The 23,342-nt window shown below is 34.1% G+C and overlaps 2 protein-coding genes, 1 long non-coding RNA gene and 1 pseudogene across 4 annotated transcripts; 1 reads left to right on the top strand and 3 right to left on the bottom strand.

Moving 5' to 3' along the window:
• Nucleotides 1–282: 282 nt before the first annotated feature.
• On the bottom strand, nucleotides 283–828 carry LOC145035690 (uncharacterized). Its single transcript, XM_078984198.1, has one exon. It carries the CDS (start codon nucleotides 826–828, stop codon nucleotides 283–285), a length of 546 nt encoding a protein of 181 aa, XP_078840324.1.
• A 4,886-nt stretch (nucleotides 829–5,714) lies between these two features.
• LOC145036855 (transmembrane and coiled-coil domain-containing protein STS1-like) lies at nucleotides 5,715–12,966 on the bottom strand (annotated as a pseudogene). The gene is made up of 15 exons (XR_013678558.1): nucleotides 12,640–12,966; nucleotides 12,188–12,269; nucleotides 11,621–12,112; nucleotides 9,524–9,689; nucleotides 9,275–9,427; nucleotides 9,037–9,134; nucleotides 8,872–8,963; nucleotides 8,253–8,323; nucleotides 7,966–8,161; nucleotides 7,800–7,922; nucleotides 7,623–7,702; nucleotides 6,872–6,948; nucleotides 6,720–6,790; nucleotides 5,977–6,034; nucleotides 5,715–5,896 (listed from the first exon to the last, which is right to left on the bottom strand). The product of XR_013678558.1 is annotated as a transmembrane and coiled-coil domain-containing protein STS1-like (transcript).
• Nucleotides 6,335–8,360, top strand: LOC145036856 (uncharacterized). Its single transcript, XR_013678559.1, has 2 exons — nucleotides 6,335–6,549; nucleotides 7,834–8,360. It is a non-coding gene; the product is annotated as an uncharacterized LOC145036856 (long non-coding RNA).
• Nucleotides 12,967–14,365: 1,399 nt separating the features above from the next.
• LOC145036854 (uncharacterized) lies at nucleotides 14,366–22,815 on the bottom strand. Its single transcript, XM_078985349.1, has 10 exons — nucleotides 22,228–22,815; nucleotides 21,978–22,057; nucleotides 20,170–20,357; nucleotides 18,817–19,849; nucleotides 18,611–18,738; nucleotides 18,017–18,076; nucleotides 17,866–17,916; nucleotides 17,348–17,418; nucleotides 17,087–17,238; nucleotides 14,366–16,877 (listed from the first exon to the last, which is right to left on the bottom strand). Exons 1-10 carry the CDS (start codon nucleotides 22,527–22,529, stop codon nucleotides 14,617–14,619), a joined length of 4,326 nt encoding a protein of 1,441 aa, XP_078841475.1. The 5' UTR covers nucleotides 22,530–22,815; the 3' UTR covers nucleotides 14,366–14,616.
• Nucleotides 22,816–23,342: the final 527 nt, after the last annotated feature.

Genomic DNA, 23,342 nt, shown 5'->3' with positions numbered 1-23,342 from the left:
CAAAATAGTGTAAACATAACAACCAAGTTTTCAAAAGCAACCAAAATCATAGAAAACCCCATGCATGACACATTACTTCTTGCACTGATTCCCACATTGCCCTTTACAGGTCCTGGAGTTGTGTCCCTTGTTCTTGCATTTGTTACAAGTAACATTGGTATGCTTCCTTGATAGCTTCTGCACTCCATCATTTGTTGGTTTTGGGGAACCTCCTTCTTGTGTAGTATTCACTCCATTACCTTGACTTACCCTCTTCTTTCTGCTTAACATTTCACCCTCACTTTATCTTCTTTTTTTATTAGACCTTCCCACCTGAGTGCGATGTGGGGGAGGGATTAGCTTTGTGGGACATTCACTTTTGGGCCACATGGATCTCCCCTTAATTGGCTCCACCTTAAAAGAATGAGCATTTTTCCATGTCTCTAGAAAATACACCTTGTGAACCCATTTGTAAATATCAAGCTCAGCCTCTAGGTCTTTACTCATCTCATTCAGAGTTGCAATTTCATGTCTGCATGGAATTCCAATTAATTCCCATTTTCTGCAAGTGCATGTTTGGTTCCTAACATCCACCACATGTTGATCCTGCAAAGCTCTTATGACTTGATACTTGTCTCCCCCATTCCACCTGGCAATGTATTGTGAAGCAATTGTTTTTCTTGCAGTTAGGATGCCTGTTGATGTAGGTGTTAGTAGACCTTTAGCCTTTTTCATTTCCTTCATGACATTGCATATCCTCTTTATTAGATACTCTCTTATGTATTCTAAACATCCAATGACAGGTTTATCCCTTCCTTTATCTATCCTCCCATTAAACACTTCACACATGTTTGATATCAACACATCAGAAACTGCTCTTCATGTTTGTACATTACCATTAAAAAATAGTTAATACAATTAACATACAAGTATAACAGTTAACTAAGTGAAAGACATAAGGACCAAATTGGAATATATAGAATTACCTGAAAAATTACTCCTTGCCCAATGTGCATGAGGAATTTGCTTCAACCATTCACATTCCTCCTTATCATACTGACTAACCTCCTTCATCAAATGTTCAAACTCGGGAATAGTGGTAGTTGGTGCACACCTCCATAAGTGGTCTCTATACTCTGTTTGTATCCACCCCTTCCTCATATTGTCATGAATATGTCTGATACAATATCTATGCTCAGCATTGGGAAACAACTGATCAACTGCACTATGTAAATCCTGCGTGAATCAATTGACAATAATTAGAATTAACTAAAAACCACACATCTTAAATGACTAAATGTATAAATTTGCTTTACCTTTTGCTTGTCACCTATGAAAGTAAAATTTGAGTTTCTTCCAATGTCCAAGTCATCCCCAAGGTTTTCTAAAAATCACTTCCCGCTTTCTGTGTTTTCAGACTCAACAATCCCATATGCTAATGGATAAATTCCATTATTAGAATCAAGACCAACTGCTGAAAGGACCTGCCCAGGGAATGGTCCTTTCATGAAGGCACCATCAAAACCTAATAAGTCCCTAAGGCATGCCTTGAAACCTTTTTTCAGTGGACCCAAACACACATAAATTCTTCTAAAATGCTTGGTTGGGGAATCAGGGTTAGGCTCAGAACATACATCTATTTTAACTGTGGTGTCTGGGTAGGTATCTTGAAGTTCGAGAATATAGTCCCTCAACAGTTCATATTGTGTTGTGTAGTCCCTGGTGACATGCTTTCTTGCCTTATCATTTGCCCTAAACACCCTGTCCATCAAAATACCCACCTGGTAAGTCTTTTGAAAGTGATCATGTATGGCTCTCAAAGGTATATCTGGATTTGCCTCAACTTGATCAAGGATTTTCTTACTGATTAGAGGCAATACAAGCCCTGAGTTTCCTTGTTTGCAAATATGTGTGAGTTTGATTTAATGTCCTTATCAACCAGTCAGATTCAGGATTTGACCTAGATGCATGGATATACCAACCAGATGTTACTTTTTGTGTCTTTAATTCTTTACCCTTCTTTTTTAAGTGGTAACTTGGCTACCCACTTGGCCTTTATTGGTGATAGGTACAAATCCTCTACATTGTGCCCTAAGCCTTATATTGCCATTTTTCTAAGAAAATATTCCTTCTTGATTCTAATGCATGCAGATCAATTACCTCCTTTAATTCTTTTTTACTTTTAAATTTATCTCCAACTAAAAATGATTGTTTATGTACTCCCCCAAGGTTGCACCTTTTTTCTTTTCCCAAATTATTGATAAGAGCTCTTCTTTCTCTGTCTTTGTCAGATCCTTCATCCAAAGATTTGAATTCCTCATTGTTGATAACTTCCATATCTTCAGGTTCATGCCTATCAACACCATTTATACATGATCCTTCCACATCACTTTCAACATTGAGAGTGAAGTCTCCCATGTCCACATCCACATCTTCAATATTGTTGTCCACATCCATTATGTCATCCACTTCTTGAGATTCATCATCCTCTTCATATTGTGGATCACTTTCTTCATATTCATCATCCTCTTCATACTTTGGATTACCTTCTTTGGTTCTCCATCCCCTTCATACTCTGCATCATCCTCATCACTTCCAATCAAATTTTTCATAAGGTTATCAAATAGCTCATTCAATTGTTGATCATCATTATTAACATGGGGTATTGTAGCATCCTTCAACAACATTTGATGCCTCTTCAACACCATTTGCAACCTCCCTAACACCATCCATCTCATCAATATGAACAGAAGTTGTTGCCTCCTGAACATCAGTTGAACCATATTGATCATCATTCTTTTCATTTGATATGTGAACATCCTCATAATTTCTTCTAAATTAAGCCTCTTACTACAAGAACCTTCACCTCTTTTGGAATTCCCGACTCTACCCCTTGTATACTCTGGTGAGAAAGTATCATTCTTACTGCCAAAAAGAATGAGAGACATGTACTCACCAATAGGCTCATCATTACCATAGTTCATATTTTTCGATGGAGATTCTACATGAATTTGACCTTCAACTTCAGCCCCTTGATTATCATTTTCTGGTAATTCCTCAATTACAAATTTACCCTTTGCATTTGGAGACATGAAGTAAGTCAGTAAATTTGTCTTATCATGCTCTATTTACGCCTCAATCAGGTTGTTATGTGCAATGTAGTTAGAAAGGTTGATCACATCTTGATCATTCCCTAAATCTTTAAGACCAAATTGAAAGCCGTCATTTGGGATCCTAAAATGGTACTATATCACTGGGGATTCATTAGTGAATTCAGAATTTCGTGGGTCTGGGTAACCTAGGTCAAGTATTATGGCATCAAGTTCATGTACAGAAAACTCATCTATGTCCACATAATTAACATAACACATTTCACCTCCAATGTACTTTATATCAGGTAACTTAGTAAATTTCCCACTGTGATGAAGCTTAATACTAAACCATGTGGGTGCACCAGCTAAAAATCAAAATTGAACATATTAACAAAGTCAAAAATTTTCCTTTTTCGTTCTAAATCAATAAGAAAATGCAAAATATGAAAGTTAAAGAAAACAGAGCAACTTACCATATACGACTGATACATCAACAACTCCATGTTTTGGTCTGATATGCCACATTACGAACACCATTTTCTATTAAATGTATGGCCTTGTATATGTTGCGTTGATTAACTTGTTTGGATAAGCAACGAGGGTTTTTTGCAGGTTCAATGGAGCAGAAGCAAGAAGGAGGGAGTTGGGGAGTTGACAGGTGTTGGGGGAAGTAAATGAGGGGTAAAGGTTAAATAAGCTAAAAATGGTTTATGCAAAAATGGTCCTTTACATATGAAATGACAGATTTACCCTCACGTGTGATGCACATAAGGGGGTTAACAAATGCTTTTTAACAGGAGTTAAGTTTAGGGACCAATTCCACATACAAACCACTCCAAAAGGACCATAAATCCAAAAAACTCAGGGTTTAGACTAAAATCCGAAAAAATTGCATACCACAGGGACCATTTTTGCAATTTTGTCCTTATAAAATTGGAAGACATTTCTAATCCTGCTTTTAAAGTTTATATCTTTTTCTAAATAATAATAATAATAATAATAATAATAATAAATAGTTTTTTTCCAATTTTTTTTCTCCGAGTTGGTTTTTATTTTGTTTGTTTTTTCTATCTCATTTTTTTGTTTGTGTTTTTTTAATTGTTTCTTGTTCTTAGTTGATTTTATTTTGAATGTGAACAAGATTGTTATTAATTTGGGAACATAATGGTTTTCGTAGATGATAATAGCGGTGTGGACAATAATGGTGGTGGTAAGGACTCTAGTATGATTAGCCCTATCGAAAATATCCGATACCCGAATTACCATCCCGGTTTCTTTTTGGTATCGGGTTAATCGGGTATCGAGTTAATTTTTTCGGGTATTCGGGTAACCCGATTTTTTTCAGGTCGGATATAGGGTACGTTTGTTGGGTTTCGGGTATACCGTTATTTTAAAATTTCCTTTTTTTTCGTAGAGTTCGTACTTTGTAACAGGTATTTGATCATGCTTAAACTAACTATCATTATTGTAAAACATGAATCTCTTTTATTATGGCAGTATGACACCAACAATATTAAAAACAATTATTTACATGTCATCATGTTCTTTAAAACTTAACTGTTTTCTAGATTATAATTTTTATTGCAACTAACAAACTTATTATCTTGATGAAACTTCAAAACATGGCAAAACTTATGGCTACAATTATCTTAAACATATTAAACTTTTAAAATAAGATCTTTAAGTATTTGTTTTTTTAACATCTTATTATATTAGATTAAATTGTTAAAAGATTATTTGATATCTTAAGTATTATTGAACAAAAGATCTCAATGTTCAAAATTTAAGTAATTTTGTTTATGTCTCATTTGGTTATATAAACAAGACTAAAGGAGCATGATATATTTATTTCATTAAATTTATTTTCTGGTGTCATGAAAAAAAGTTATATATTTCGGGTAACATCCAAATTACCCAAACCCGACCCACTACCCAAATTTAATTTGGGTCGGGTAATGGGTATTTTTTTTCTAACATGAAAAACCCGAATTACCCGAAACCTAAAAAAATTACCTAGTCAACACCCCTAGATATGATTGACGACAGATGATTATTTCATTTTAGTTTATTTTATTTATATAATTTAAAAAAAATTATTTTATTTATATAATTTAAAAAAAAAAAAAAAAAAAAAAAAAAAAAAAAAACCTATGGCCTGTATACATATTTTAGAAGAACAAGCGAGCGGTCTTTCATTATGAATACTCAGGTGTTGTTTGTTTTTCTTAAAAAAATCACTTCTAACAACTTATTGTTGTGTCACGCAGCACTTGGTCATTTGCAGTTATTTGTTTTATAAAAGATTTCTAATTTAAAAACTGATACATGTGTGTTGCGTGGCGCAACACTAAACCATCTGCTTCAAACTTCTTCACACCTTACTTGAAATTATTTAAGCAGTTTGTAGACAGACTTTTTATTATATGTTGTAGCTGTTTGGTCCACCTCTTCTGGTCTAAAGGGTTGCAGAAGTGGTCTGCAGACATCAGGCATTTTCGCTTCGAAAAAACAAATAGCACCTTAGAGTCTAGAAAGCATTCATTTTGATTTTGCTTAAAACCACCCAACTATTGACTTCATGACTTAAATATCTAAATAAAATCATTTTAATAAATAAAACATTCGATATTACATAACATAAGACTCCTAAAAATAGTATCGGTTTTATATTTACTCGAAGAAAGTTAGAAAGATTACTTTGCTTTTTGATGCTTATGAGCAACTTTAAAAACAGGATAATATCCATCAAGATCAAGGCGATCTAGTATCTCTCGAGTGCCCCACAAATAAGAAGAATGGCCCTCTATCACTTCTGTAACATCAACCTGTAGCCACAAATTCACAAATCGTTGTTTTTATCAATTAAATCTTGTAAAAAAAAAAAAAAAAAAAAAAAAAAAATTACGTTCTCTATTCCAGGAACATCCACCGGTTGAATTCCAGCTAATCCTTGACTAAGAAGACTGTTTAATCAACATGGTCAACACTTGGAGATATATAAATAGACCAATAATACAAAATATTGTTCAAAAGTGTGTAAATTATTGAGAAATCAAATATCAACCTACTTTTTTTCTCCTACCATCTTCCTACACACTTAAGATTGTGACTTTTGTCATATTTAATAAATTTTTATTACACTTATGAATATACAGAAAGAATAAGTAATTTGGCTAAATTATTAGATACATGTGATTTGATGCAAATGGCTTTTAGTGAACTTTTACATCTGATCTTATCAGCTTGATGTGTGGGCACATGCACCATATCCTAAAATAGATGGTGCCAGACACTTTTTGTTATATTTACTAATTATCATAAAAAGGGATTTAGATTTACCATAGCTTAGCTTTTTATTGATTTCTTTTCTTCTAAATGGGGGTGCTACAATGGAAAAACTTATCTCTCTATAATATTGAATTAAGCCTTTCGCTCCATGATCGATCACTCTTCTCCATCATTGAATTAATCATATCAGGTATATATACTATATATATATATATATATGATCAACTGATTTTGTTCTTCAATCTTTTTAATATTAAGTGGGTGTATTTCAATTTTGAATTTTCCAAATCATTAACATGTTGAAATTGCAAAAATAAGTCTAACAAAATACAACATAAACAGGATGCATATAATGCATACCTGGCACGAAAAGCTACTCCAAGCATCCAGTCAGTGGTTGAATAAGCATTTACTAATCTCCCAGAAACAACCTTGCAAAACATATAGTTTTTTTATTTTTAAGATTATTATAAGAGACTTTTTAAGCTATAAGAAAAGATGATTGAATTCACCTTCCTAATAGCTTCCCAATTTTCATCTTTAATAGCAACTGGTGCTCCAAGTAGAACAACTCTTTCCACAAGTCCAACTGAAAATTATATCAGATATATGAATCTCTGCAGCTTATATAATTTATTCTTCTTGTTCGTTTCCTTTTTAAAAATTAGATTACCTGTGCTATTTATATTTAATTATAAAAAAAATTATTTGGACTAAATTTTCAATTACAATAAAATAAGAATTAAGTTAAAAATATAATTAATGTCAGTAATATTTCATATTGGTCATTTATTTCATATTTTGTTATGTATTTTTGATAAATTAAGTTAATATAGTGCGGTGAATAGTAATTAGGACATAAAATATTCTTAAAAAAAGTTAGGGGAATAATGAAGATTAAAGTTAATAGATTCAATTACATTTTTGGTCCCTGGGTATTACCATTTTTTTCCATTTTGGTCTATATTTGAGGTTTTGTAACATTTTTGGTCCTCATTCCAAGGAAAATGACTATATTTTTTGGACCAAAATTTCAAAAATCAGGTTTACTCAAGGACCAAAAGTAGTCATTTTACTTGGAACAAGTAAAATGTCACAAAAACCTCAAATGAAGACCTAAAATTGCAAGTAAAAACTTTTTGGGACCAAAATCGGATAACAGCTAAACACGTGGACCAAAAATGTAAATTACTCAACATACTATAAAAGGAGTAAAGTAAAAAAATCAAAAATCAAAAATCAAAATCAGGTTTATGTAATTACCATGACCCGTTTCAGCCAAACTCTGAAGACACTTAAAAATCGCACGTGCTCCAAGTGAAAATCCCACTAGTGTTACAGGCCTGAAAGTTATAATTATAGAATAATTTATGATTTTTATACGTTTTACTTAAACTTTTTTAGTTCATGAAAATATGAAATAATCTGATGTTAATGTACCTGTTACCTTGCAATCCGTTGACCAACACTTCAGCAAGAAGCTTTCCAGCCTTGTCAGATCTGAGGGTGAGGGAGTACCAAAATTCAATATGGCAATTCTCAAGGGACTATTTCTGTTTATATGTATAGTTGAAAGAAGTCCAACTTTGGTGGGATTTTGAATTATATAACATGTGGAGTTTGATTTTAAAAATGAAAAAAATAAAAAAAGGAAAGAATGAAAAACCTGTCCACAGCAATGGACCATTTGCTATCGATGATGTCAGTTAGAGTGAGTAAAGTTGCAGGCAAGGCTAAAGCGGCTAAAAGAGAGCTTAAAACTGTCATCATAGCACCTTGTTTCATTAATTCCATTGCAATTCCTGCATCATGGATTTAATTACAATAAGAGTATTGTTCAACTTTTTTTTTTAATGATTTTTATGTATTTTTTGGGGTTAAAGCGATTATTACTTGATGTAAGCCAATCCTGGATTGCAGTGCTTACAGCAATCAGATGCTCGGATTCCCACTGTAACGCATACCTGAAATTTTGACTTAAAACTATCATCTGGTTTTGCAGATTTAAGTTTATTGTAGAAAAACTAGATTTGTTTTTCTAGCAAAAACAAAGCAAGGCAGAGACGCTTGTATTCTATGTGATTGTAACAATTTATCATATAGTGTATTTTCTCTCTCCGACCTTTGGAGTTTTCCTCGTATATTAATCTATTGGGAGGCTTGTTGGGAATCTTTGAAACCATTTTCCCGATAATTATAGGGGAATCTTTGTATTCTATGTGATTGCAACAATTTATCATATAGTATATTTTTCTCTCTCCGACCTTTGGAGTTTTCCACGTATATTAATTTCTAGGGAGGCTTGTTCGGAATCTTTGAGACCATTTTCCGAAAAGTTATACGGGAATCTTTGTATTCTATGTGATTGTAACAATTTATCATATAGTGGATTTTCCTTTCTCGGAAGTCCGAACTTTGGAGTTTTCCACGTGTATTAATTAATTGTGAGGGAATATCTGAGACCGTTTTCCCAACAGTTATAGCGGTATCTTAAATATATACATTTAAATACCTTTCCAAGTTATCATTTTGTCCTTCCCAAGGCCTTAAAAAATCTTGTTCCTCAAATACAAATCCTGACACCATGATCCCAACAGACAACCTCTGGGAACACAAGGTTTAATGAGAAATCTTTCATCAAAAAACTAGAAAAAGAAAAAGGCTTAAAGAAACTTACGCCTTGGTTGTGGTTTTCCCCTATGCCTTTGAACTCAAATTCATCCACACTTCCTGTCCTTCTAGCCATTTTAGTCCCCGAAAGTCCAGCCCCAGCAGCTGGATCAATTCAAATATTAATTATTCCTTGTTTAATAACATTAACTAATCCCATTAGAATAATATCATTAATATTTAGTTACAATTTACAAATTCTTTCATATTAGCAGATAACACCTATTCCTTTGTACATAACTAACCTCCAAATGATGCAGCTACTGCAACAGAACCTGCAACACTTCCTGCAGCACTTGCAACAGCAGCAAATCCACCAGCTCCAATCACTGGCACAATGGTGCCTAATGTAGGTGCTAAAGCACCAACTCCTGATGCAATTGCTGGAGCAGCTAAACCTGATGAAAATGTAACAAGATAGTGTATGGAATTTATAAAATAAGATGAATAAAATGTGTAAGGTTTTTTGAGAAAATGAGATGATCATATCATACCACCAGTGATTGCCATTAGGGTTCCACCAGTTACAGCAGCTGCTCCAATGAGACCTCCACGTTTCCACTTCTCCCATGAGTCATCTGAAGTTTGTACATTTTCGACTCCATCATCTTGTTTCAAAACAGCCATTGCTGAACATGAAATAACCACCTCAATTGCTTCCTACAAAAAGGAGATCTCCCTTTGGTAAACTGATACAATATGCAATGATGAAAACAAGGACATCAATAGAGAAGACAATATCCTCTGATATATTATTATATTAGACTTCAAGATGTTTTAGTGCAAAACCAATGTCAAAAAAATAAAAAAATAAAACTATTTATTTGATATATGAACGGCTGCTAAAGTGGTAAGAATGTGATTTAACAAAGCAACAAAACCCTGAATCCCATAAGAATTGGGTAAGGGGGTTAATCCTATCTCCACCCAAGGTGTAAGCATAAAGCAGATACTAGCACTAAAGTTGAAAGTAAAGAGGGGACATGAGTAAGAATGTAAATACTATATGCAAAGCACATACAGGTAAAGTATTGATGGATTTATGGAAGGTGTAAAGTGAAGCGAAAGTGAAACTATGCATATGCACATGCACAAGTTGAAGAGTGAGGGCCCAATGGTGTAAGCATAAAACAGATACTAACACTAAAGTTGAAAGTAAACACAAGACAAATTAGAAGAAAGTAGATGCTAGCACTAAAGCTTAAAGTAAAGAAGCTAAATTAAAGCAAAAGAATATCCTAGCACTAAAGTTGAAAGTAATAAAGGGGCAATAAAGAAGAAAGCAAATATTAGCATTAAAGTTGATAAGGGACAATAAAGCAGAAAGCAGATACTCGCAGTAAAGCTAAAAGAAAATAGGGTACAATTAAGCAGAAAGCAGATACTAGCAAAAGAAGAATAAAGCAAAAGAAGATCCTAACAGTAATAAAGCAGATACTAGCAGTAAAGTTTAAAGTAAAGAGGCTAGAATAAAGCAAAAGAAGATCCTAACACTAAAGTTGAAAGTAATAAAGGGACCTAAAACAAGAAAGCAAATATTAGCATTAAAGTCGAAAGAAAATAGGGGACAATAAAGCAAAAAGTTGATACTAACAATAAAGCTTAAAGTGAAAAGGATAGAATAAAGCAAAAGAAGATCCTAGCACTAAAATTGAAAGTAATAAAAGGACTTAAATAAGAAAGCAAATATTAACATTAAACCTAAAACAAAATTGAGGACAATAAAGTAGAAAGCAGATACTAACAGTAAAGCTAAAAGAAAATAGGGTACAATAAAGCAGAAAGTAGATACTAGCAGTAAAGCTTAAAGTAAAGAGGCTAGAATAAAGCAAAAGAAGATCCTATTACTAAAGTTGAAAGTAATGAAGGGACATTAAAGAAAAAAAGAAGATATTAGCGTTAAAACTGAAAGAAAATACGGGACAATAAAGTAGAAAGCTGATAGTAACAATGAAGTTTAAAGTAAAAAGGATAGAATAAAGCAAAAGAAGATCCTAGCACCAACATTGAAAGTAATAAAGGGGCTTAAAAAAGAAAACAAATATTAGCATTAAAGCTGAAAGAAAATAAGAGACATTAAGCAGAATCTAACAATAAAGCTTAAAGTAAAGGGGATAGAATAAAGCAATAGAAGATCCTAGTACTAAAATTGAAAGTAATAAAGGGACCTTAAAAAGAAAGAAAATATTAACATTAAAGTTGTTAGGAAATCAAGGACAATAAAGTAGAAAGTAGATACTAGCAATAAAGCTAAAAGAAAACAGGTGACAATAAAGCAGAACGCAGATACTAGCAGTAAAGCTTAAAGTAAAGAGGCTAGAATAAAGCAAAATAAGATCCTATCACTAAAGTTGAAAGTAATAAAGGGACATTAAAGAAAAAACGAAGATATTAACGTTAAAGCTGAAAGAAAATAGAGGACAATAAAACAGAAAGCAGAAACAAGCAATAAAGCTAAAAGTAAATAGAGGACATAAGCAAGAATGTAAATATTATACTTAAAGCACAAACAGGTAAAGTATTTGATGGATTTAAGGAATGTATAAAATGAAAGTGAAACCATATTGATTTGGGGATACAAAAACACGAACCATTTTAATCCACTTGAGTTCAAACCACGTTGTGAGCAACCTCAAAGCAGCACGATGACGAGCATCATACCCTTTTGGAGGTCTTTCAGTTGTTTTATCATCTTCAGGTGTATCAGCCAAACAAGCTGAAAGAAGCTCATATAAAACCGCAACTTTCCTTTGATTCCCAATCAATCCCACCTCTTCAAACCTTTTTTCTTGCACTTCACTATTGGACGCAGCAGGCACTTGTTCAGACCTTGGTGACTTACAATCCTTCTCTTCCTTCTTTTGAAGGTGCTCCTTTGTTTCAGCCATTGATTCATTAACTGAAAATTTTTCACGCCATTCATGCGCGTATAACCTATGCTTTTCTTTTTTATGCTCAAAATGTTCTGGAGATGTTTCTATATTTGATACCATCGCATCTACAGCTTTGGATAATGCAAGTTCTTGTTCTGACACTTCCTTAGAAGCACTTCCATCATTTTCTTCCGCAAGTACTCGTAAAAACTGAAAATTTATCAATTAATACTGTTGATTATGAAGTATAATTTCATTCAAGTATAAAAATATGAAGTTACATACTGATCCAACATTACGCCTGACATTAGAAGAGATAGCAGTTGTCTCCAGATCAGGCCAAGCTGCACTTTCAATTTCTAGGAACCTGTTCTTGACAAAGATGGAGTACATATGAAACAGATCATTATCATTAACTTGCATTGCACTTTCAATCTCCAAAATTGATTACGATTAGTGAAACACTTTTGTTGTGAGCGTTAACGTGAGAGAGAAAATTAGGGCAAATCTACAGGGGAATGAGGTCGAATTTCGGAACAATCTTATAGAATTGGGACAAGTTAAATTCTCAATATTACAGTCATGTATTCCATTAATTTTGCGGAATCTATCATCTCCAAGCATTTAGCGATTAGGATAAGAAGAGGAAATTGAAAGTGGATGATTGGATTCAAGCGTTTCATGTACAAATAGAGAGAGTTAGGTAGGTAGGGTTAATTAATTGAGAAGAGGAAAACCTGAAAATAGGGCGGAGGAGACCGGAGGACTCGTGGACCCAAAGGCGACGCTCATTGGAGAAGGAATCGGCGGCGATTGCATTGGCCAAAGGACGAGTCTGGTGGATCTGGACATGGTTTAGGGCGAGGGCAAACAGTGCTCCGGCAGCACGTTTCTTCGTCTGCATTAACGTTGACGACATTGTCACGGCAACTCCAAATAACTACCACCTCTGCATGTGTTTCAGTTCCCTACGATTCCCTCAAATAGAAATGAAATGAAGTAACTACTTTTATGTCAAAATATAATAATTCTTTGTGATTAAAATATTGCATTTGAAAAGTTACAAGTTTATATAGAGGCTTTTCACAATTTGAATTTTATTTTATTTTTGTTATATTATTAATTATAGATAAATAATTATTTATGGAACTCGTTTATGAAAAAAAAATTACTATAAGGCATCTAAAACTTTTTGTTTTGCTTACGAAATTTCATAATATAAAATGTTTTTGGTCTTTTTCTATGTCTACGGAATAAAATATGGATTAAAAATCATTTTCTATGTTTTTAGTCTTCAGAAAAAAGATTATTTGTTTTTTAAGTCTTCATTAAAAAAAAAAAATTAACTCGGTGGCAACAGCAGTGGTGGTAGAAAAAGAAATATCATTAAAGTTATAACTTATAACACGTCTAATGTCAAAATAAGTTTTTTATATCTTTTGTTTTCTGAAAAACAATAAAATGTCTATAAAAGGTCAAAAAAAGATTTGTTGCCAAAAAAACAACCACCTTAATTAAAAAGTTTTCCTTTAATGAATGCTATGAAAGAAATATATGGATATTATGCTCGCATAAAAACTTGATAAAGAAAATTATAATTTAGAGTCATTTATTTAAAGGTTAATGAAAATTACAAGTAACATTTTGTCATTAGATTGGTCATCTTGTATTATTTAGTATGTCAATAAACCTTAAGTGACACAATAAAAGTTTGTTCTCTTCTTTTATTATCTAATTTAAGTATCAGATTTCATTCGTCTCAAAATTTGGGAACTGATGATTGGCTTTGGATTTGTCATATTGAATGTCACAGTGGATCAGCTTCATATAGATACAAGTGAACATATTATATCAGTTATGTCAACTTCATATAGATACAAGTAAACATATTGTATCAATCATATTGGATGTGGATCAGCTTCATATAGATACAAGTGAACATATTATATCAATCATATTCGATGTAACGGTGGATACTAAACATAATTTATTATCACTATACCGGTTGGTGCCCAAAAAATTGTCTATTAGTTTATTGAGTGCAATGAAAATATGAATGAACTAAACATCAAATTTAATGCTACTATTGGTTGTTATTTTATTATATTAACCCTTAATTTAAATATTCTGAGAATGTTATATTTTCACCCTAACTGGAACATAAAATACTATAAATATTTTCTTTATTTTCTGTTTGTCTTCTACGTATTCTCATCTTTTTTACACCTTCAATAAATACTCGACAAATTAGTCGTAGTTCATTCTTGTTTCTATCTTTCTACTAAAAATTTCTTCTAGATTCCTTTATAGGCTTCAGCATTTCATAACAAAATTGTAACAATTTATTCAATGGCAATTCAGTAACAGTTTTTCCTCAAGGTTTCTTGATCAAAAAGACAGCAAGAGAAATACAATCAAATAACCAAACCATTTTAATATAATATTATTAATCGCTAAAGTAAATATAAAACTTGGTGATTTGCTTGATAAATTCAATTGAATCGATGAAAACAAAAGACAATTGTATGAGAATTTGAGATCATTATGATCCACCCAAGGACTTAGTTTAATCAAGAGGCCAGTTACGTTAAAACTACACATATCCCACCTGACATTAACACGCCTTATATATATAATAATATATAATATAATATAATTGATTTTACAAAAAAAAGGTCAAACAACCCGCCGGAAACCAGTCAAACCACCCACCCTCATGGGTGCAGATACTTGCATGAAGCCCCCTTCTTACACCTCCCACTCTCATAAAATCTACATACTCTCTGCCCTTTCGATTGCGGCCTCGAATACCCACCACCACCACCCCCACTGCCTCCGCCACCACCACCGCTACCACCACCACTACCCAATATAGACTGCTTGTTCCATGAACTCCTACTGCTCCTGCTATACCCTGTATCCTCATCATGATGATCCCTACCACTACTGTTATATCTCTCTCCACCACCACTGCCGCCAGCACCACCGCCGTATCTCCGCTGGTTCTGGCTCTGTTCCCATTCTATGTTCCCGCTCCGATTCCCTTGTCTTCCTGAATGACTATATTTATCTGAATCCAGCTCTCGTGGGTCAAACGGGTCCAACCCTAAAGTCAACGGTGGCGGCAGAAGTGGCGGCTGTGGTGCTTCCGGCTGGATAAACTCGCCTTCCTCCTCCTCTCTCACTGGAAAAGCTTTTGTCACCATTCTTGCACCACCCGTCTTTGGTGCTTGCATAAGCTCGCCGGATTTGAATTCCGACTGGTGTGCAATGCCGCCGCCATAGCTGATTCCGGAGTGAACCGGGGCAACGGACGGAATGTAATTCCCGTTTCCCACGTTGATTTTTGTTTCGATGTCCACGTCATCGCCTTCAGCTTTAGCCGATCTGTTTATGTCAATCATTCCTCCCTCTGATTCCGGCCACTTAAAACCCATATTCCCTGGATTACTACTTCTCTGAGGGGCAATAAAGGGATTTTGTACCATTTTCATGAAATCAAATCCGACTAGATGTTGATGTTGATGTTGATGTTGATGTTCATCTGGGGTGGTGGAATGACATGGTAATTGAATATCTCCACTAGAACTAAACCCATCACTTCTTGTACCTTGATCAGGGGTAGGGCTAAATTCGTCAAATGACCCGTTAAATAAATCATCAACAAAACTATTCCTTCTAGAAGTAGGTGATGGTAATCCGTATTGTGATTCCATCGCATCAACTTCCGCCAAAAGATCGGAAACGGATTCCTCCGCTAAAGTGCTGAATTCAATCATTTCCGCCATTCCATGCCACGCTGGCAGATCATTACCTGGCTGTGACGGATGGGCATTTTGGTCAATATTTTGATCAATGTTTTGGTCAATGTTGGAAGTCGGAGTAGCAACATGATCTCCCGCCACCTCCACCGGCTTCATCGATTCCCATTCCTCCCGTTTGACCCCCCACCCATCGGTTTCCGCCGCAAGTTTTGCTCCACCGACTACCAGACTCGAAGCACTACTCCAGCTCGGCGGATTTCCTGAATCCGGAATCGGAATCTTTGATTCCGGTGCCGATTCTATCTTTTTCTCTTCATCAATCACCTCCTCTGGAATCGGATCAGGCACTTCAAATACAGCCGTTTCCGGATCTTTAGAGTCCGTAGGAACTTGTTCCGTTTCCGTTTCCGTTTCCCTCGGCGCATCACCGGAATTGAGGTTTCCGGTTGACTCATTAGACATGGTCAAAGACACAACACCCATCATGTTAAACTTCAAGTTATTATTCCCATTCCAATTCTGGCCATGGCCAGACGACCCATCAGAAAACTTCTCATGATTGACAGAAACCGGAGCAGAAGAAGGAATCACGGAAACATCAGACGACGGAGACGGAACCGGAATCGGAATTGGAGTCGGAATCTCACTAGCCACGGTTTGATTACAATCTTTATCCCCAGGAATCTCATTCCCATTCCCATTCTCATGATCATGGTTTTCAAACTGTTCTTTTAACAAATCATTCAAAAGGACGGATTTATCCTCGTGATTTGCCCACACCCTCATGTCAACAGGAAAGTAACCGGTTGTACTCCATTTTTGAAGCTGGATTATAGAAAACGGGCCTTGGACTTTTCCATTTGGATCGAGGTAATGCCACAATGTCTCATTAAGACAAAATGCATTGTTCTTAATGGGAACAGATGAAGAAGGTATTGTTGTTGTTTCTTGAACACTATTGGATACTGATGAGCTTAATTTAGTGATGGTTGAACCATTACACTCAATCTCATGTTCTGTTTTACCAAGGCCAGGGGTATCTTTGGTATTTCCTTCTTTTGTATTTCCTCCCTCTTCATCATTTGAAACATTTAAGTTTTTTAATTGCTCGTTTTTCTTTGTTCGCCCATTTGCATCATTGGAACTTCCTGCTCTTTTTTTAGGAGATCTTGAACTCTTCACCCCACAATACTTTGACTCCATATCATCTCCTATAAAGTTTAATCACAACACTCGGTATAAATATTATAATAAATCGTAATTTACAATTTTGGTCCCTAAAGGAATTGGATTGCAATTTTGGTCCAAAACTGTAAAACCAGTATACCACAAGGAGCAATTTTGTAATTTTCTAAAAGTCAGCTAAACTCGGGGGACCAAAATTGTAATTGACTCTAAAATATATATAAGTGAAGATTACCATGTTCTTTGTTGAAATACTCTTCAGTGTCATCTGATTCATAATCTGGATTCATTTTTGGATCTGAATGGACTTCTGGGATTTCTTGTAGTCTGTGTTCTCGTTCATCTAGAGTCTTTAGAAGTTGGAGTTTTTCTACACATTCTCTATATGTGGGAATTGGTCAAGAAAATACAAAATTTAAAAATTATTTTAATTTTAAAGTTATTGATTATGAAAGAAAATGAAAATATAAAAAAAAATAATGTTGCCAAAGGATATCCCTTCCTATGCCCTTTTTCATTTGCTACATCACGAAGATGATTGAGCCGCAATATCTCCTTTTCCATCCACTGAATTGCATTAAAAAAAGAGGAAAATAATTAATTTAAGCAAAATATTTATTAATATTTTATCAAGGGATTAAAAAAAGAAACAACTATGTATAGTTGTCCAGATTAAATGCTTTAACCAATTAAGCTCGTAGTTACGAAACGTCAAATAAGAAAAACAAAACTAAATTACAAGAATAGTCCCTGTGTTTTTTTATTTTTACCGTGTTTAGTCCTTAATGGAAACATTTTCTACTTTTGGTCCTTATTTCAAGGTTCCAGAGAGTAAAATCAATATGAAACCTTGAAAAGAGGACCAAAAGTTAAAAAAGTTTCAATTTTTGTTAAACATGGAAATAATCAGAAAGCACGAGGACCATATTTGTAATTCACTGGAAAGATAAATTTAAGTGATTTATGAAAAGCTCATGTTCATGTGCTATGAAATCATAAAGCCAAATAACTCACATCATCTAGTCTGACTGACTGTAGGGCGATTGCCTTTTCTTGTATTTCACCCTGAAGCACAAAAAAAAATCAATAAATAAAATTGATATTAGAAAAGCACATAGAAAAAAGGAGCAATAAATATAAAGATGTGATAGATAAGGAGACTTACTACAGTAAAGTGTTTTACAAGCCCACATCTTATACTTTGTTGCAGGCGTCTACATTCTTCCTAAAAATAGCATGAAATATTAATATTAGTTTAAAAATAGCAGATAAATAAATTCTAAAGTAAATTACATTTTTGGTTCCTGAGTATAGCTGAACTTTACAATTTTGGTCGCAAAAAAGTCGATTTTAAGTAAAATGACTATTTTGGGACCAAAACTGTAAGAACAAATTTTGGGACCAAAATTGAAAATTTCAGCTATATTCAGGGACCAAATTGTAATTTACTCTAAATTCAATGCAGCAACAACAGTACACCTACAATGAGTTTATAATTGCAGAAGCTTATATGACTATAAAAAGGTATAACAGTTTCCATTAAGGGAAAATTAAGAATCCCAATTATTGAATTATATTATATCATAATAACACAGATGAACATAAAAGACATACTACTTGACAATAATACACATGTCCTTTTAAGCAATCAGAGGTTTACTAATAGGCGAAAATGGCTGAATTTTATAATTTAGTTTTAAGGGAAATAAATAAAAATACATGTAGTAGTTTCTACTTTCTAAAAACCCTAATTAATTACCTCAGAAAATTCTTGATCTGAAATTGTATCAATAGATATAGTCTCCTTCTTGTCTAAATTCAATACTTCAAGCATAAAATCTGTTAACTTTCCATCAATCTTATACATTACATCCGCCTTACTTGTACCTAAAAACCACATTATAAACTTTTAGCAAATAAAATAAAAACCTTAAACAATCCAAAAAACTGAAATAAAAACATTACCTACAACTTTCACAAGCCTGTACATATCATTCTTCTGATCACTACCCGATACTATTATCCTCACAATGGACCCCACCACCTTCCCATGGAAACTTCCACTATCTTCTAGAAGCTTCACCATTAAATCCCTTCTTAGGTATATCAAATTCATATTATGAACATCAATTGCACCAAATTCATCCAATTTGTTCTGTGATCCACGTTCCATTTCTACCCCTTTACTTCTTCTCCTACGTTTCTTCTCTTTAACCACAACCACATTCTCATTGGTCCAATCAGGATCATCTAATACTGCAGTGGTGTTGACCGAATTGTTGACTGTGGTCTTACATAAATCCTCTTCAATGAAAAAATGGTACTCCAAATGTGTCAACATTTCAATGTGTCCAACTCTTGGTTTCCCAAAAAGATTTTTTAGCCTTGAATCGCATATGATTTGGTTTTTCTTTTTTGGGTCACGAAGATTATTTCTCTTTATATATTCCATTAAAAGTGATTGGACATCAATTCGGGATAATACAGATGTGTTCCCGTTTTTCATGTGTGAAACAAAATCCAACAGCTCTTTTGTTGCCCAATCTTTTGACCCTAATTCATCCTTCTTGATCAATGGTTTTTCTGTAATTACAGGTTCTTTATGGGGTGGTGTTGTATTGATATGAATATGATCTTCTATTTTTCTTCTTTTTGATTCGTTTTCTTCATGTTTATCAAATGATGTTGTTGTTGTTGGTGGTGGTGGTGGTGGTGTTGTTGTTGGTGGTGTTGTTGTTGTTGTTGTTGGTGGTGGTGGTGGTGGTGCTACTGCTGCTGCAGTTGGTGGTGGTGGTGGTGGTGGGAGTAATGGGGGTGGTGGTGTAATGGTGGTTGATGGAAGAGGTGAAGGTGTTGTAGAAATTGTAGTGGATATTTTCCATGGGTTTTTAGCTTGAGTGAGTTCTTCTAAAGTTAATGATAATTTCCCTTTTAAGTAAACCCAATATACCTTAAAAAGATACTCCCAACTAAGTTTATCATCAAAATCTGCTTGAACCTGAACAGCTTACAGATAATAATATGTAAGAGAAAAGAAAAAAAGAAAAAGTAAACATTTAAAGAATGTCACGAAAATAGCAACATGTGATTAATGTTGAAATCATAGTTTTCCACTTGTAACTAAAAATGTTAATCTAGTAAAGTGGAAATAAATAAAGTTAAAACATTCACATATCACTTTTTTGGATGACGCGTAAACACGGAAATCTTAATTTAAAGACATGATCTAAACATGTGAAAGATGTAGAAAAATCTTGATTATGTAACCTAAGAGAGAAATTATTAAATATAAAAAATTATGGTTTTGATTTTGTATACCTTTCCATCTTCTCCTTGACCATTATTTTCAATCAACATGATTGTTTTCATGCAAATAGTGCAGAAGCCTTTATCACCTCTAACACAAACATAATCAGATTTCCGAATGCAACTTCTGCACAATGAATATGTACAAGTGTAGCACATATGATGAGCTGTCTTCTCACATATACTGCATATATGCCAGCCTGGAATTCATATAAATAGTAGATAATATAATTAGTAAAATTTGGAAGCGATATCTAGTATTACTTACAGTTAATATCTCTACCCATTTGAATTACGTGATAGAGTAATAAACAGACCATATTCAGTAACGAATTAACAATAATCAGTTAAATATTAAAGTGCTCATCTGGTTTTGATACATAATATTATTTACAATGCAAGATTTTACAGAGATTACATATTACAGGTTATTTGAATCATATAATACTTGTCTGTGTTTTTTCCATAGTTATTTTAAAGGAGGATATTTCAGTACAAAGATATCAACAGATAAGCCTTTCATTTAACTAGTTAGTAGATTGTAAATTTATGAGAAAATGATGTTGGATAACCTAAAAAAGCCATGCTAAGATACCACTTTAGGGAAACTCCAATAGGAATAATATTAGGACATATGATATAATCATATAATACAACCCTGCATATCGTTGCATAAAGAGTTTTTTATTATGTTGAAAAAAGAATCATCTAACTTTCCCACTTGACCTTCATTACCAAATAATTAACTTATCTAAGCAGCCTCTCCACATCCCTTTAAAGTGACCACTTATATTATTATTATTCTTTAATTATAATACTCTTTAATTATAATACTCGATGCATTAGATTTTGCTCTTTTCTCTTTGAGTCTTATTGATTAGTTCATGCTTTATTGCCTTTATACATGCTTTGTGTTTTATTGCATATATATGCTCCCCCCCCCCCTCCCCCACTTTGCACCATTGTGGGCATGTATTTTATCCCATGTTTGTCAAAAGCCACATATGAAATGATATGCCATAATACAAAGGTTGTAACTAGTAATAAGCAACTTCTACATCAGAACTTTCAGCCAACTTTGGGGTGACCTATACATACAAACTCATGCTTGCATTCCTAGTAAAGTTAAGTTGACACAGAAAATGAAAATGAAAATGAAAATGGGATATGAAAACAGGCTGCAACACTCAAAGAACCATGCAATGAAACCAGGTAAACAATATACAAAATGGAGGAAAATGCAAAGCTCAAATGTGACCCTTGTTGAACGATTGATTGCAAAATCTAAAAGTCTACAGTAATATAAAAAAGGAGTATATACAAGATTTTGCTCTGTAGTGAAAAATTAATAACTCAAATCATTACCATACTGAGTTCAAAGATCTTTTCATGATTATTTTCAACTGCTTGGGCTACAAAAGCCTAAATGTATGAGCACGACTTATAAAGTGTCTAGTCTTTCCACATGCAAACTAAATTTGGAAGCATGATCAGTAATTCTTTATAGGGAAACAAAACCTTGAACCTTTCATACATTATCTTTATGTGCTCAGTTTCAAGGGTTCAAATATCTTAAAGTTACTAAGTGTCTGCTCTAAGTTTCACCATGATCCCTAAATTTGAAAACTTGGCCTGCATTTCTTACTAAAGTTTCCTAAGAACAAAAACCTAGCTTCATAAGGGAAGAATATAGCTGATCAAACTTCTTCGTTTATGTAAGTTACATATATAGTTTCTTGTATAGAAGACATCACCATTTTCATGAAGTAAGCTAAGAAAATTATTAAGAGAACAATAAAAACATCACAAAGAGAACATACCACAATTCCATTTAGCTGCAGACTCGAAAAATGCTTCATCCCGTTTGATACAAGCTGGATGATATGCCTTCGGACAACCCCTACACCAAACAAAGCAAAAACGTGTAAATCAACAACAACAGATAAAACTCATTTCCTTAAATGAGACTGATAATCGCATGCAATTGAGCTAAATCCATCACCCTCAAATCAATTACACATAATAAAGCAACAATTATCCTCAAGAAAAGCGCAAAAAATCAATCCAAACCTGCGATCGCAAAGCACGAGACTCCCACCATCGAAGCAAATAAAGCAAACATCTTCTTCCTCCTCCACTTCTTTATTCTTCTTAGCAGGAGGCGGTTTCACCATACCCTTAGGCGGCCGCCCTCGCTTCTTCTTCGACACTGCCCCTCCCCCTCCGCCGCTACCTAACTCCACCTTTGCTCCTCCACCGGAGACGCCCTCAATAACATCCGCCATACCACCGACCACCTTTGAACCATCGCCAATCGGTTGAACCCTATCGGAAATTTGACTATCGGCTACCAAATTTTGACCCTCCATCATTTCAAAAAGGTACAAAATTGATCCAAATTAGAAGTCAGTTCATCATCATCATCACAAACACAACAACCACAATCACCGCCAAACAAGTCAACAAACCCTAGATTCTTGTTGGAATGATGTTGAGTTGACCGACGTTGTTGAGATTAAGACGAAACCCCGAGAGAAGGATGATAAATGGTCCGCCGACTGGGGCTGAGTTTGTGGGTGTTGGGTGGGGTTTTACCTTTCGGCGACACGACTTAATCTTACACGAAAGAGAGAGAGAAAGTGAGAGCGTTGAACGCGGCCCCTGTCGATTCTTTCTTATGCTTGCCAACACGTGATCGGTTTTCATTTCTCTTCTAACAATACAACCCCTTGTCTTTCTCAACAAGACTTAAAATACCCCCCGCATTCTTACATTTATATAAAACACACTTAGAATAACTAGTAAATTATAAAAATGGTCCCTGTATAACGTGGTTTTTACCATGTTTACTCAGAAATTGGAATTTTTTTTATTTTAATCTTTATTTCAAATGTTTCATATCAACTTTTGTTTATGAAATCAACCATGTTAATTGGAATAATTTCTCGTTTTATATATAAACTGAGTCTTGTGCTACCCATGAAAACACACATTTTAGTTATATTCTTATGATGGAGCGTATGTTGTTAACTGTCACGTTATTTACGAGAATATAATTTAAAATGATGAGTCGCTCGTAAAATTATTTTAATGATAGAGTTTGTATGGCTAACTAACACATCAATATAAGAATAATTTTATATTGAGGATCAAGTAGTTGTGTATGGTTGATTGATTCACCATTT

The sequence above is a fragment of the Lactuca saligna genome, chromosome 3, assembly GCF_052625555.1.
Source record: "Lactuca saligna cultivar CGN05327 chromosome 3, ASM5262555v1, whole genome shotgun sequence".
NCBI classification, from domain to species: domain Eukaryota; kingdom Viridiplantae; phylum Streptophyta; class Magnoliopsida; order Asterales; family Asteraceae; genus Lactuca; species Lactuca saligna.
The sequence above is the reverse complement of the archived record's forward strand: the minus strand, read 5'-3'. Positions and strand labels throughout refer to the sequence as shown.

What these genes read in the sequence shown, in the direction of transcription:
- LOC145036854 (XM_078985349.1), bottom strand. Translation starts at nt 22,529, where the DNA reads ATGATGGAGGGTCAAAATTTGGTAGCCGATAGTCAAATTTCCGATAGG. An exon ending in GTCAAGGAGAAGATGGAAAG is followed by an intron (nt 19,850 to 20,169) that starts GTATACAAAATC and finishes TAAGCTGTTCAG; the next exon opens with GTTCAAGCAGATTTTGATGA. An exon ending in CAGATCAAGAATTTTCTGAG is followed by an intron (nt 18,077 to 18,610) that starts GTAATTAATTAG and finishes TGCTATTTTTAG; the next exon opens with GAAGAATGTAGACGCCTGCA.
- LOC145035690 (XM_078984198.1), bottom strand. Translation starts at nt 828, where the DNA reads ATGTGTGAAGTGTTTAATGGGAGGATAGATAAAGGAAGGGATAAACCT.